The sequence below is a fragment of the Carcharodon carcharias genome, chromosome 7 (genome assembly GCF_017639515.1).
Source record: "Carcharodon carcharias isolate sCarCar2 chromosome 7, sCarCar2.pri, whole genome shotgun sequence".
Lineage (NCBI taxonomy): Eukaryota > Metazoa > Chordata > Chondrichthyes > Lamniformes > Lamnidae > Carcharodon > Carcharodon carcharias.
The window spans coordinates 25,724,727-25,740,772 of record NC_054473.1 but is presented as its reverse complement, the minus strand read 5'-3'; the positions used below and the strand labels follow the sequence as shown (position 1 = coordinate 25,740,772).

Sequence of the window (16,046 nt, the reverse complement as noted above, 5' to 3'; positions counted from 1 at the left end):
GTAGTTCCACACAACTGAACGACTGGTGTGGAGCAGAATGGTATGGTTAACTGTGTCAAATGCTGCAGACAGGTCGAGAAGAGAAAGTTTACCTTTGTCACAGTCACATAGGAAATAAATCCATTTATTGCGTCAGGATTACAGAAGTGGGTTCTATTTACACTGTCACTTCAGAAAAGGATTAGTATCAGCTATGCTAAGCACCTTCTTGAATGAAACTATCCACTAGATTTGTTCACAGATAGTAGTTTAGAAACTAGGAGTGACAGCACGTTGAAAGTTGGTCCATCTGACAGCAGTGTTGAACTAGTCCATTAAACTAGTTCATTGATGCAAAACAATAAAATCTCAAAAGTTTCATACACTTGAGACAACAGCCCAAAGTGTCCAGGTTGTCGGAGGTTGGCCGCAAAGTTGAGGGATGCATGTCAGGACCCTGCAGAAGTATTGACACACACGCGCGCTGGAATTGCCTGGGAAATCTAAACTTCTGATGGGCTGATTTACACTGCTCAGGACTCTCCGACAGTGAGTTCAGTGGGCCCAATACGCGGGACTTACCTGGATACTTATCCAGGAAACGTTATGCTGGTTAATACCTGGTATAACTCAGTGATTAGCCAGCATAGCTGGCCAGCATGAACAAAGCACCACACCCAACTAAGAGCAGATAGTGGCATAGTGAGAATGGCACTGGACTAGTAATCCAGAAGCCCAGGCTAATGCTCTGGGGACAAGGCAGCTGGTGAATTCAGGTAATAATCTGGAATTGAAAAGCTAGTCTCAGTAACGGCAACCATGAAGCCACAATAGGTTGTCATAAAAACCCATCTGGCTCACTAATGCCCTTTAAGGAAAGAAATCTGCCATCCTTATCCAATCTGGCCTACATGTGACTCCAGATCAACAGCAATGTGGTTGACTCTTAACTGCCCTCTACAATGGTGTGGCAAGCCACTCAGTTCAAGGGCAATTAGGTATTGGCAACAAATGCTGGCCTTGTCAGCGACACCCACATCACATGAACAAATAAAGGAACCACCCCCAACCTGACCACCCACCCACTAACTGAAAGAAAGCGACAATTACTGTCGTGAAAAGGGGCATGTCCTGTCTTTGTGCAACTTTTCTTGCACCCAACAGTCTTCCCCATGGATGTCTGCATTGACCCATCAATGCTTCAGCCAGGATCGGAAGACCTGGCTGAAAAATAATCACAAAAGGGTCAGGTTGAAGAAATCTGCGTGGGCAGCATCAATCCTGACTGGAAGATCTAGACCAATATTTGATTGCAGTTTATAAAATGAAATTTAATATTTGTTCCAGTTTGCTGAAGAATTTGGACAACCAGCTTGAACTATTTTCACACTATGAAGACTAACTTGTCAATTGTATTTAGGTTTCACAGCACAAAGGTTGCCTGATTAATGTGGTAGCTATCATGGTTACCCTAGTGGAACAAAACACCTCTACCATGAAAGCATGAAAATTTCTCTTCTCTCCATCTAATCAGTTGATTTAAATGGTCATCCATAGAGAAACTGTGCTTAACAACCCAACTTTAAAATGTTTCTAAAAGTTGAAATGAATTGTACATTACGCTTGAACAGGACAGCAAAGCTTATTTTTTCCTCACCTCAACTATAGGAAGAGGAGTAGGCCATACAACACTTCAACCCTGTTCTGTCATACAATTAGATCATCGCTACTAGGATCTGGCACTCATCTACATCGCCTGCCGTATGATTCATGACAGAAAAGTAACTCAACCTTTTTACATTGTTGAGGTACATAACAATCAGTGCTCAGGTAGAGGTCCCAGGAAAGCTTCTAAAAACATTAAAAAGCTGTGATTTACAACAATGCTGATCACCAATATCTCAGTAACAAAGTTATATTCATACAGCTATCAATTTTTCCAGTTTAATTCAGTATTTTTCCAAAAAGGGATCAGATCATCACGTCAAGGTTTATAGCATATCTTATTCAGAACTTGTACCTTACCCTGAGAAAAGATCAAGAGGGCAATATTTGCTAATCCTCTTCCATTTTCCATTGGCCACCTATTATAAAGAAACACATTAGTTAGACCAAAAATCTCAAAATCAACTAGGAGTGCATACAGAATTGGTTTCATAAATGATTGTGCATCTTTAATGTGAAATTTAAACCAGAAAATAATTTGCATCTTCAAAAAACTTCAAGTTTTACCACAAAGAGAACCCTTATTTAAAAAACTGAAAAGTTGCAGATAAAACACATGACAAAATGATGCATTTGAAGAACCAGCAGGATGCTGCAAGGTGGTGGGGTTGCAGGGGACGGATTGAGGAGAGATTAGGGTTAATCTAAATGAAAAAGGTTAAAAATGGGCCAAACAGCCCCTCTCATCTGTAATAACCTTACTATCTTCTAAAACCAGATTCACTTACAGAAAGAAGTGGTACACTTTACTTGATATAGAGTTATCCCATACAGAAAAAAAAGTAGTGTCTTCTATAGACACAAAATGTAAATATTCTGTTTATCTTTTTTACTACAGGGCAAGCTTTTCAATTCGAACACAAAAGATTTCAATGTCAGCTTTATTTCAGTTTGAGAAATATTTTTAAAACTTGTTTTGTTCAACTCCATCTTTAAAGAATTTTGTAAGTATAATTTGGGTTGACTTATTTCAATTCCATATGTTCAGGGACTGTGCTGAGTCCAGTAAATATTGCCACCTAATTAGAGACTTTACTATGCCTGCTGAAACGCAGAAAAACACTTTATTGAAAATGTTGGTTTCTTAACTAAATCATGCTAATAAACTTGCTCTGTGGTTTACAGACCTAAATCATGATTAGATAAAATAATTTTCACTGTCTGAAATCAAAGCAAATCATGTCATTATTTCAGCTTATTCAAAATCAAGTGCTTCTATTCAACCTCTGCACTTAAGAGTATGATCATCTAAGCTTCTGACAAAGGGTACACCTCCAAAATTGTGTTTTTTCCCTTTATGGATACTGACCAACTTGCTGTGTATTCCTAGCATTTTGTATTTTTACCTAACTATTGGACAAGTGTAGGCACACTCCAGTTTGCAGGAAGCAGGTATTTGTCTACAGAAATGAGTTTTTGTTATGAACCAGGATAGCTGAATGAAAAATAATTTCCAAACATAAAACTAAAACCCACCAAAACATGCTACATATAGCCACTCTGCAAATGGCTAATGTACACACACAAAAAATGGAATACAGTGCTGCTCACAGGTAAGGATGACACAGTTACTGCATTACCACACTGTTGGGGGTACCATCTTTCAAATAAGACATTAAACAAAAGCCCTCGCCTGCTCAATCGGGTGTAAAAAAGGACCGATAGTACTATCTCTAAGAAGAGCAGGGGAGTTATCCTTAGTATCCAGGCTATTGTTTATTCCTCAATCAGCATCAAACAAAAAAATAACAATAGCTGGTCATCATCACACTGCTGTTTGAGGGAGCTTACTGTGCACGTATTGGTTATTGTCTTACATTACAACAGTGACTGCCTGTAAAATATTAAGACATTTGGTGGTCAAAAAAAGTTCTACATAAACTGAAGTCTTCCTTTATAATTTTGAAGATGTCAATTAATTTATGGAAAAGTAATGAAAATTTATAGCTGATAAAAAGTACCTTCAGATGTTGGTGCATGCAATAGCGACACACATGCCGCTTAATGTCCTTGGCAATGTGACTTGAGAAGGGGATAAATCCACATTTAGGCTATAAATAAAGAGAAGGTAGATTACCCCACTGGCAATAGTCAACATGAAAATCAACCATTTAACAAAATTGGAAGTGATTTCCTATTTTAAAAATTCCATTGTGAAATTTTGTTCAAGTGCATCACAAAAGACAACTGTCACAGATATATACATGAGTACTTCAAAGGAATTTGACAAACCCCTGTCACCAATTGTAACTAAGTGCTAAGTTTTTCTTTTAAATCAATAGTTCTTAGAATGTGGGCAAGGCCAGTTTGTTGCTCATCACTAGTTGCCCTGAGAAGGTAGCAGTGGGTTTTCTTGACTCAATGCATCCATGTGATGGAACTGCTTAGACAATGCTGTTAGCCAAGCTGTGAATGCCACTCCACAAAGGACAGTTAAGATTCCACTAATTGGTGTGGGACTGCATAAGGCGCAAAGGAAACTTCATAAAAGTAGTTAAGCCAAAAAAAAGACTTTGTCTACACACTTCATATAAAATAGTTACTAAAGTATTACAATTGACATTCATTTGTGCTAAATATCCTGAGCATAGTTCACATATAAATGACTAGGAACCATACTTTGCTTGAATAAAAAAAAACATTTTTATTAAAATATACTACACATACAGGATAAGTTACAGAAATAGGATGTTCCTGATAATGTGTTCTCCTAGCAGGAATAGAGAAAATTACCAATCTCAAAGCAATGACAAATGATTCTTTAACACTAACCAAGATCATCTATTTATAGAAAGGTGAAAATTATTCAGTGTTCATCCAATTACCTTGATTTCTATACAAAGGGGTGGTCGTTTTGCAATTTGATGGCAGGTTTGGAATTTGGTGAGATCTGGAAGGCATAAAGCATACCCACTAAAGGCATCCATCACTTTATTACAACGTGATCCTGTAAAGTAAAACAAGAGATGTATTCCTGATTGCAAAGTAGAATTAAGTTACAATTTTAGCTTTGGAACAAGTTGGGTGCTGTCAAATTCAAAATTAATAAATGAATTACAATATATTACATTCAAATACTTTGTTGGTGTTGCAACCTTAACACCAGTCACTAGATAACAATGATTTTTTCCCCCCAAAGATATACTTCATAAAATATCTAAAAGTACATCCAAAACAATTCAAATTGTTATTATGGAAAGTGCAATAAAATTCAACTCTTCTCCACAAGAGTACGTTGCACGCTAAGGTGCTTCAATACAATTGCAATACATGTAACCTTTATTATATACATTCAATGACAAGCATACAGTTGCAGGGACTCTACAATATTACTGGCACCTTGGTGCACTAAGGCTGAGAAGGGTTTAGATGGTGGTCTTTTCATACTGCGCCTTTGAAGTAGCTGTCCCAGATTTAGTGCATCCCTCAGCATGTAGGCTTGGACCGTGTCAATCTGCAACAGTCGGGGACAACTGCAGTGGAAGACCACAAATTTTGGGCAGACCAAAGAGCGTCTTTCACCAAGCTGATGATCCTCCAGCAGAAATTGATATTTGTCTCAGTATGCATCCCTGGGAATAATCCATAGAGCAGAAGCTTGGGATAAACCTTGACAAAAACCACTGCATCTCTTTCCAGACCTTTGCAAAGGCACATTCCAGAAAGTAGTGTAAAACGGCCTCTTCCCAACTGCCGGTTCAAGGGCAACGTGCAGTGGCGCAGAGACTTTGGGCACACACGAAGAATCTGGAGAGTGCTCTTTTCACTACCAGCCAAGCTAAATATTGGTGCTTATTTGAGTGTTCTGGTGATGAGGCATTCTGACAAATGACTGAGCCTGCTCAGGGAACCACCTGACAGGATCCACCATTCCCTTTTCCCACCGGATCTCAAGGACATTCATGAGGACCTTTCAGATGGACTTGTGGTCAAAAATGTTTTCCCTATATAAACTTTTCTATGAGGGACGGTGATACGGCACAGTCCAACTGGTTGGAGTGTTTTGTGGCAAGGTAGCCAGACTCATCCTTGGCAACACTCGGGACAGGTAGCACCTCAACACAGTGACCCTTGGTCTGTGTGTACTAAGGGTTTACACAGCATGATACAGCCGCACATAAACGTAACCATCAGGACGAGGGTGACATTGGGTACATTCTTCCCCCATCTCTAGAGCTTTGTACATTGTGTCCCTCCCTGCAGATGCGATCCACCTCTGACCTCCAGAGTGGGTAAAAGATGACTCAAATGTCCGCTGCGGCACAGGTTCAGGGTGTGGGCCAGATCTACTTCATACACCAACACAGAGCACCTCACACCTGATAAATAGGTTCTTACTGGAATGGAGGGGGACATCTCTACCACATGCCCAGTTTCTGCCTCACCTTGGCTATATGCTCCTTCCCAAACCATATTGGCATCACCATCAGGTAGTCTGGTCTGACAGTGAAGGAAACAAAGGATCAGTCGGTCCAAAGTACGTGTCCTCGCTCTTACAGCAAATTACCTTGGTTCCAGAGGCCAGTTCAAATTGGCCACAGATGGTCATCAGCCTGCACTCCATCAGCAGATCAGAGCAGAAGACAGCGATGTCATCAATGTATAGGGAGGCCTTGATATGCACACTTCTGATGCCTGGGATCATCACCTGTTATGCCCAAATCCCTTCTGATGTGTTGCATAGAAATTTTACCGAGTACATGAACAAGACAGAACAGAAAAGGGTAGTCCTGCCAGATTTGACTGGGAAGCTTTACAATTCCCACCCATTGATTGAAACTGCATAAGACCATAGACCATAAGATATAGGAGCAGAAATTAGGCGTTCGGCCCATCGAGTCTGCTCCACCATTCAATCATGGCTGATAAGTTTTTCAACCCCATTCTCCTGCCTTCTCCCCGGAACCCTTGATCCCCTTACCAATCAAGAACCTATCTACATCGGTCTTAAATACACTCAATGACCTGGCCTCCACAGCCTTCTGTGGTAACGAATTCCATAGATTCACCACTCTCTGGCTAAAGAAGTTTCTCCTCATCTCTGTTATAAAAGGTGTTCCTTTTACTGAGGCTGTGCCCTCGGGTCCTAGTCTCTCCTACTAATGCAAACATCTTCCCCACGTCCACCCTATCCAGGCCTCTTAGTATTCTGTAAGTTTTGATCAGATCCCTCCTCATCCTTCTAAACTCCATCGAGTATAGACCCAGAGTCCTCAAATGTTCCTCATATGTTAAGCCTTTCATTCCTGGGATTGTTCTCATGAACCTCCTCTGGACCCTCTCCAGGCCCAGAACATCCTTCCTGAAGTACAGGGCCCAAAATTACTCACAATATTCTAAATGTGGTCTGACCAGAGCCGTATAAAGTCTCAGCAGCACATCCCTGCTTTTATATTCTAGTCCTCCCGAAATAAATGCCAACATTGCATTTGCCTTCCTATCTACCAACTCAACCTGCAAGTTAACCTTAAGAGAATCCTGGACTAGGACTCCCAAGTCCCTTTGCACTCCAGATTTCTGAATTCTCTCCCCATTTAGAAAATAGACTATGCCTCTATTCTTCCTACCAAAGTGCATGACCTCATACTTCCCCATATTATATTCCATCCACCACTTCTTTGCCCATTCTCTTACCTGTCCAAATCCTTCTGCAGCCTCCCCGCCTCCTCAAAACCACCTGTCCCTCCACCTATCTTTGTATCATCTGCAAACTTAGCCAGGATGCCCTCAGTTGCTTCATCTAGATCGTTAATGTATAAAGTGAAAAGTTGTGATCCCAACACTGACCCCTGCGGAACCCTAGTCACCAGCCGCCATCCTGAGAAGGACCCCCTTATCCCCACTCTATGCTTCCTGCCAGACAGCCATTACTGATGTGTGCGCAGTGCAGTTGGATCCAATTGCAGATTCCCTCCCTAAACCCCATTTTGGAGAGCGCATCCATCATGTGATATTCTGTCAAAGAAGTTCTCCTGGTCGAGGCTGATGAGGCAGATGTCCAGCCCCCATGCCGCACTTAGGCGATTATATCCAAGTAGCACAAGACTATCATGCTGGGCACAGCGCAGGTCTGATCAGGGTGGGTCGGCTCCAGAGGCTTCACTTTTTTAAAAAATTCATTCATGGGATGTGGCATCACTGGCCAGGCCAGCACTTATCACCCATCCCTAACTGCCCTTGAGAAGGTGATGAGTTGCCTTCTTGAACCGCTGCAGTCCATGTGATGTAGGTACACCTACAGTGCTGTTAGGGAGGGAATTGCAGGATTTTGATTAAGCAACCATGAAGGAAAGGTGATATATTTCCAAGTCAGGATGGAGACTGTGGTGGTATTCCCATGTGTTTGCTGTCCTTGTCCAAGGTAGCAGCCATGGATTTGTAAGGTGCTGCCAAAGAAGTTCCTGCAGTGCATCTTGCAGATTAGTACACTGCTGCAACTGTGTGTTGGTGGTGGAGGGAGTGAATGTTTGTGGAAGGAGTGTCAATCAAGTGGGCTGCTTTGTCCTGCATGGTGTCAAGCTTCTCAAGTATTGTTGGAGCTGCCCTCATCCAGGCAAATGGGGAGTATTCCAACACTCTCCTAACTTGTGCCTTGCAGATGGTGGACAGGCTTTGGGGAGTCAGATGCTGAGTTAATTGCCATAGAATTGTGAGCTTCTGACCTTCTCTTGTAGCCACAGTATTTATATGGTTAGTCCAATTCAGTTTCTGGTCAATGATAACCCGCAGGGTGTTGATGGTGGGGGGCTCAGCAATGGTAACACCACTGAATGTAAAAGGGGCAATGATTCAATTCTCTTAGTTGGAGATGGTCATTGCCTGGTACAAATGTTATACTTGCCATTTCTCAGCTCAAGCCTGGATATTGCCCAGGTTTTGCTCCAGTTGGTCATGAACTGCTTCAGTGTCTAAGCAGTCATAATTGTGCAATGTTCAGCACCATTCATCAGTGAACATCCCCACTTTTGACTTTCGGGTGAGCAGCTGAAGGTGGTTGGGCCTGGGACACTTCCCTGACTTCAGATAGAACTTTTTGATCCACATTCAGTGAAACGGACTGCCAATTTCTAAATTACCTCCCTTTCTACGCTTCAGCTTGTAGAGGTGGGTGATGATGCCATTCCTCATGGATTCGGACATGCTGCCAGCCAGAGCAAACCCTCCTATACTTCCAGCAGGTGGAGCCGACCCAATCACACAGAGCCAAGTGTAATTCAGTGGGTAAGCCATCACTTCCAGGAGTTTTAATGGTCATGAAGGACTGGCAACCTTTGTCAACTCATCCAGATTTAGCAGTTTGTCGAGACTCTCCTGCTCGCCGCCATCTAAGACCCCCATGATAGGAGGTCAGGAAAGACATGCTGTCTGTGTGCTGCACGTCATTTAGTCTGGCATAAAAGAGTTTGCTGATCCTCACTATGTCACACTGCAATTATGTTACTGAGCCATTTTCTTCCTTCATGCTGCTGATCACAGAGTTGCGTACCTTTTCGAAGAAGAAATACAAGCATGTTTCATCCTGCTCCATGGAGTGGACTCCAGACCGGAAAATGACCTTGGAGGCAAAGAGATACTCCTTGACCCCCCATTGACTGCAGCAGGGACAGATTTTGCATGTTTTTCTGGAGTTGAGACATTTCTCTCTTTCCCACATTCTTAACACCTTTGAGGAAGAAGAACTTATTGATATTCACCTTCATTGCTTCCCACCAGAGCGCTGGGGCCTCAAGGTTCTCCAACCTTTGTAATCTCTTTTGAGTTCCTCAATGTTTTCTGGGGTCAACAGTTTCACATTCAATTTCCATGTCCCTGTTGACCTTCTGGACTTCCTGCAAGTGACAGTTGGCCAGCAGGAGGCTGTGATCAGAGAAGAACCAGTTTGACATCGGTAGATCTGATCATGAATTATTTAAATTTTTTTTTAATTCATTCTTGGGATGTGGGCGTCGTTGGTTAGGCCAGCATTTATTGCCCATCCCTAATTGCCATTGGTGAGGGAGCATTTAGGAGTCAACCACATTGCTATGGGTCTGGAGTCATACGTAGGCCAGACGAGGTGAGGACAGCAGATTTCCTCCCCTAAAGGATATTAGTGAATCAGATGGGTTTTTATGACAATCAACAATGGTTTCATGATAATCAGACTTTTAATTCTAGATATTTATTGAATTCAAATTCCACCATCTGTTGTTCGAACCCAGGTCCCCAGAGCATTACCCTGGGTCTCTGGGTTACCAGTCCAGTGGCAATACCACTATGCCACCGCCTCCCACCACATTAACACTCAGAACACAGAACAAGTTTATCCTGGAACAGACAGACCTCTCTGGCCATGACCAGGTGTATCTACACTGTCTGACAGATTGCTGAAGATTTGCAGCTTGGCATCTTTTACCATTTCCAGCAGGAATCTGGATGGCACCCAGTTTGCTGTCATCCCTGCCGTATCATCCAGCTGGAGTCACTGCCCAGAAAAGCCAGCCTGGATATCACCAGCAGCTGTGTGAGCTGAAGGGCAGCCTGCCGCTCGCTCTTTAGAGCTGGGGCGTATACGTTAATCACAGGGAGGGTTTGTATACATTCCATCTACTACGAAGAGGCCACCACCTGCTTAATTTGGGTGATGGTGAAGTTTCCTCCCTGCAGAAAAATACCCAGGTGAAGGAACAGCAATAGGATTCCTCCTGACCAGATTGATGGCCGATGGGACCACCAGCCTGTCCATCATACTCTTGCAGGAACAGGTCAGCTTTGAAGTTGGCCAGGTAATCCAAGGTGGCGAAGTAGCTTTAATGCTTCACACGCTGCTAGAGGCAATTTGTAAATCCTTTTGGACTGGTAACCTAAAAACGTCCAACTCTATTCAAGTTCAAGATCCTGGGTTTGCAAACTTTCACAGTCTCACAGGGCTGAGTATCCAGTCCTGCTCTGCCCTGAGTGCTGCTTCATCTGGGTGACGTAAAAGGGATCATGCACCTAGGAAGCTTTGGCTCAGCTTTGGGTTGTGCTATTATTCCATTCTGTTCCACATCAAGGACATTGCTGCACCTGGTTGCCCGGAACTGGGGAGTGCTGGTCGTATTGCTGCTCCGAGCATCCTGCAGTTAGTGTTCCCTAGGTCCTTCACTGCCTCCAATATTTCTCAGCTGGGGGCCCCTTCGTGCTTACCACCTTAGCTTTGCCACTTTTCTTTTTATAAAATCAGTGAAAACTTTCCTGCCCTTCCTCAACCAAGGAGCAGTGGTCATTGGTCATTTTTTTTTTTATTCATTCACAGGATGTGGGCTTCACTGGCTGGGCCAGCATTTATTACCCATCCCTAATTGCTCTTGAGGTGGTGGCAGTGAGCTGCCTTCTTGAACCACCACAGTCCATGTAGAGTACGTACATCCACAGTGCTGTTAGGAAGGGAGTTCCAGGATTTTGACCCAGCTTCTATGAAAGAGCAGCTTGGAGGGGAGTTTCCAGGTGGTGGTGTTCCCATCTATCTGCTGCCCTTGTCCTTCTAGATGGTCATTGATGGTAGTGATCGTGGGTTTGGAAGGTGCAGTCCAAGGAGCCTTGGTGAATTCCTGCAGTGCATCGTTTGATGGTACACACTGCTGCTACTGTGCGTTGGTGGTGGATGTTTGTGGATGTGGTACCAATCAAGCAGACTGCTTTTCCCTGGACGGTGTCCAGCTTCTTCAGTGTTGCAGGGACCACAATCATCCAGGCAAGTGGAGAGTATTCCATCACATTCCTGATGTGTGCCTTGTTGATGGTAGACAGGCTTTGGGAAGTCAGCTGCTGAGTTACTCATCACACGATTCCTAGCCTCTGACCTGCTCTTATAGCCACAGCATTTATATGTCAAGTCCAGTTCAGTTTCTGGTCAATGGTAAACGCCAGGATGTTGATAGTGGGGATTCCGTGATAGTAATGCCATTGAACATCAAGGGGCAATTGGTGGGATTCTCTCTTGTTGGAGATGGTCATTGCCTGACACTTGTGTGGCATGAATGTTACTTGTCACTCATCAACCCAAGCCTGGATGTTGTCCAGGTCTTGCAACATTTGGACATGGACTGCTTCAGTATCGGAGGAGTTGAGAATGGTGCTGAACATTGTGCAATCATCAGCGAACATCATCCCCATTTCTGACCTTATGAAGGAAGGAAGGTCATTGATGATGCAGCTGAAAATGGTTGGTCCTAGGACACTACCCTGAGCAACTCCTGCAGTGATGTCCTGCAGCTGAGATGACTGACCTCCAACAACCACAACCATCTTCCTTTTTGCTAAGTATGTCTCCAACCAGCAGAGTTTTCCCCCCTAATTGCCATTGACTCCAGTTTTGCTAGGGCTCCTTGATGCCACACACAGTCAAATGCTGCCTTGGTGTCAAAGGCAGTCACTCTCAACCTCAGGAGTTCAGCTCTTCTGTCCATGTTTGAACCAAGGCTGGAAGTGAGGTCAGGAGCTGAGTGGCCCTGGCAGAACCCAAACTGGGCATCAATGAGGTTATTGCTAAGCAAGTGCCGCTTGATAGCACTGTTGATGACCTCTTCCTTTACTATCTTCATGTAGGACATTAGCCACTCGCTTGGATAGCGACATTTCTCTGGTGTATTCTCTTCTTTAGGTTTTTCCTTTTCGCCATTTGCCAGGCCCCTTGTTCCGCTGCTGCCTTCTCTTCCATTGACTCTGCTTTCTCTAGAGGAGGCTAAGCGGTTTGATCAATTTCTGTAGAGTCTTTTGCCTTTTGATAACAAGATTTCATATTTAAAGCTCTTCTGTGGGTTATTCTGCATTCAAGTTCTGTTTTCTGGGCTCTATATCTTTCATCTTTTATCCCATGAATTTTAAGTTAATTTTTCAAAAATTAAGTTTTGCACTTCTGATATAAATGATCAAGGGCTGTATTTTTTCTGATTCTCCACTTAAGGGATGAAATGTCAATTTTTAAATTGAAATTTACATCCCACAGATAATACCAGGAGCATGTGGTTTTGAGACAATTCTTGAAGTTTGTTTTTTGGACCAATGGCAAAACAGGTAATCCAAAAGCAAAATGATCCTTCATTTCTCACTCAATCAAGTGAAATAAACGTTGAGCAGTTTGTTCTTCTGGTTTCAATGCACTATAACTTAGAACTTGACAGGGGACAGACTGAACACAAGGGCTTATTTTACAGACCCATCACTGGAAATTCTTCACTACTGTAATGGGGCAACACAAACAAGCTTTTGCTGGCAGGAAATAGCCATCAACAATGCAGGGAACAGCGAGCACAAATAAAGGCAGTATTATCTGAAGGGCCTGGCAGCAGGTCTGCAAGTACTTGCATAATTAACAATAAAGGACAAAGTCTTGAACATTACAGTCACAAAGCCAAGTTGATAACTTGCCTTCAGTTTTAATTTTAACTAACCATCTCTCATATGGAACCTTACCAAATGCATTTCAGAAGTCCATAAAAACTACATACATACGCTATCCCATAGTCTACTACTTTAGCTGTTTCCTCAAAGAATTCAATTAGATCGATCAGACATGACTTTATAAAAAGGTAGGTTATTTGCCTCTCTAATCAGCTCAAAGTTTCTCCAAGTGCTCAAACACCCTGTCCTTAATTATAGATTCCAGCATCTTTTAAGTCTATTCTGTTGGTCCACCTTCAAGGTAAAACAAGAACTTGAAACTGAGTCTCTTCTCCTGCACAGGTTTGCCCCCATCTACTACCAGTCTTCTACTGTGACCAGGAAAAGTGCTTTAAAAAGTTGAGTGCAGTGTGACACCCAAGTATACATCCGTCATCCATCCCAGTGTTCCTGTAAATTAGCTAATCTTGCAGTGATGTTTTATTGGGCAACTGCTTTCTGGGCACAGCTTAACAAATGTAAAAATCACAATGGAGCTGCTGTTAGTTGTAGCTGAAGTATGCCCAGCAGCAACATGGGTGTGTATGTCAAAGAATGAAAGAACCTGGAGTACTTGAGATCACAATCAGGGCATAAATTTCACTTCTTCCCCAATAAATCTCATTCAGTAACATTAGTTTTAATGCATCCTTTATCAGGAGTTCATTTGCACTGCCCACCATCCAGATTTATATAAACAGCCTAACCCAGATGCATAAGAATGAAACTCCTTTGTTCTCCAAGTTGGATGCTGTAATTCTTCCATGTGTGATTATTCAGTGCTCTGAAAGGCAAAGTGATTCATGCTTTGAGACAAGGCTGAATGCACTTAAACTATTTTGGAAATGTAAAGTGACCAGAGAAATATTTGAGTAAGGCTCAGCACACATTCCATATTCACCGCCTCTTGTGGGCTAAAATAATCATCTTTCTTTTGAAATCAAATATCAGCCATTACAACCTCTCTTGCTGCCTCATGGCAGCCGCTAGTCTCAAATGTGTGCTTCCCTATCCCCTTTGTCCTCTTGTTAAACAGCAACCTGATAATTACTAGGACAGGGTCAAATTACCAGTCAAATCAGCTAGCAGCTAAGTCCACACCCATTCCTTTGTGTGGAGAACCTTAAAATCAAACGTTGGCTGTTTCAAAAAACTTGACATAACGGGTCCTGATATTCCACTGTCGGCTCCAAAGACAGCCAACATTCTAAAGACTGGTCAGTTTCAACGTACAGCTTAATTTCAACATACAGCTTCTTCCCAACATACCCCAGGGCAATTCGGAATTGGATTCAAAACATGTGAATACAATTTAATGCAAGTGCAAAAAAGTAATGTAAATTGTACCCAGATCCTTCTGCAACAAAATGGTGAAACATCCCAAGGTGTGACAAAGGGTAGGAGATGTATAACTCATTATTATAGATGTCTGTAATTTGGCAGATATTCCCAAAATGAACAAGCACTTTTAACAGGTCATCCAATTATATCTAAAGTTTCCTTCAACTTTTTTTTCCATTTATTCAATCCTGGGATATCAGCGTTACTGACAAGGCTATCATTTATTACCCATCACTACGTTCACTCAAGATGGTGGTGGTGAGCCACTTTTTTGAACTTTTGCAGTCCATCTGTTGTGAACACCCACAGTGCCATTAGGAAGGGAATTCCAAGATTTTGGCTTAGTGACAGTGAAGGAACTTGATAGTTTCAAGTCAGAATGGAGAGAGATTTGGAGAGAAACATGCATGTGCTGCCCTTGTCCTTCCAGGTGGTAGAGGCCACAGATTTGGAAGGTGCTGTTGAAGGAGCCTTGGTGGGTTGCTGCAATGCATCTTGTTGATGGTACACACTGCTGCCACTGTGCATTGGTGGTGAAGTAGGTGAATGTTTAAATGAATGGGGTGCCAATCAAGTGGGCTACTGTGTCCTGGATGGTGTCGTGCTTTTTGCGTTTTGGAGCTACACTCACCCAGGCAAGTAGAGAGTATTCCATCACACTCCTGACTTGTGCCTCCTAAACGGTGGCAAGACTCTAGGAGTTGGGAGGCAAGTTACTTGCTACCAAATTCCCAGCCTCTGACCTCCAGTCCTGGCTACTATATTTATATGGCTGATCTAGTTCAGTTTACAGTCAAAGATAGCCCCTAGGATGCTGATGCCTTTGAACATTTGCGCCAGTAATACGAGCCCCAGGGCACTGCTGCAGCTGTTCCACAGGATGATGTCCTAAGCCCAACCATCTTCAGTTGCTTCATCCATAACCTTCGCTCCATCATAAAGTCAGAAGTGGGGGGTGTTTATTGATGATTGTACAGTGTTGACGGCAATTTGCAACTCCTTGGACATTGAATCAGTTTGTGTCACATATAGCATGACCTGGGCAACATTCAGACTTGAAAATTTTCATTAATTTTGCCTCAACTCAAACCCAGGCTAATGACGTTGAAAGGAACGGGTTTTCAACTCCATTGAGGATCCACTGCAAAACAAAAAAGTTATTGCTTTTCCATCATACCTGGCCTTTCCGGTTGGATCTTCAATGCTAGATGTCTTACGAAGTCCAGTGGTAACTGTATAACCTCCTAAAAGAAAAGGAACGGGGTTATATTTCTATTCTCTTAATATACTTAATTGTTCCAAGGTAATTTTTTTTTTTTACAATTTGCCACTGCTTGATGTATCTAAGAGAATAATATGTATTAAGTGCTCCAATTTAAGAACTCTACTGCAATTAACATTGCTTTTCATCATATTGTCCTTTAGACTGTTGACTAAGCTCTTGAACTGAGGTCACTAATAGTTTACTTAGTTAGATTAATCAGCAATAGCTCATGGTAGAACTTTCCAATTCCTAAGTATTTTGCTTACCAACTATTTATGAAATAGGGTTGCATACTATGTCCAACATTTAATCAATTTTTTTTTTAAATAAGCTT

The 16,046-nt window shown here is 42.5% G+C and overlaps 1 protein-coding gene across 10 annotated transcripts in view; it reads right to left on the bottom strand.

The window, feature by feature from the left end:
- Positions 1-16,046, bottom strand: part of ippk (inositol 1,3,4,5,6-pentakisphosphate 2-kinase) — a 75,707-nt gene that overhangs the window by 24,009 nt on the left and 35,652 nt on the right. For 7 of the 10 annotated variants that reach the window (XM_041191372.1, XM_041191376.1, XM_041191381.1 and 4 more), the window contains 4 exons: positions 15,626-15,692; positions 4,530-4,651; positions 3,666-3,755; positions 2,005-2,063 (listed from right to left, as the gene is read on the bottom strand). In XM_041191372.1, the coding sequence (XP_041047306.1) occupies positions 2,005-2,063; positions 3,666-3,755; positions 4,530-4,651; positions 15,626-15,692 (338 nt within the window). The remainder of the gene's footprint in view (positions 1-2,004; positions 2,064-3,665; positions 3,756-4,529; positions 4,652-15,625; positions 15,693-16,046) is intronic. The other 3 variants (XM_041191375.1, XM_041191380.1, XM_041191377.1) reach the window with 1 other exon arrangement.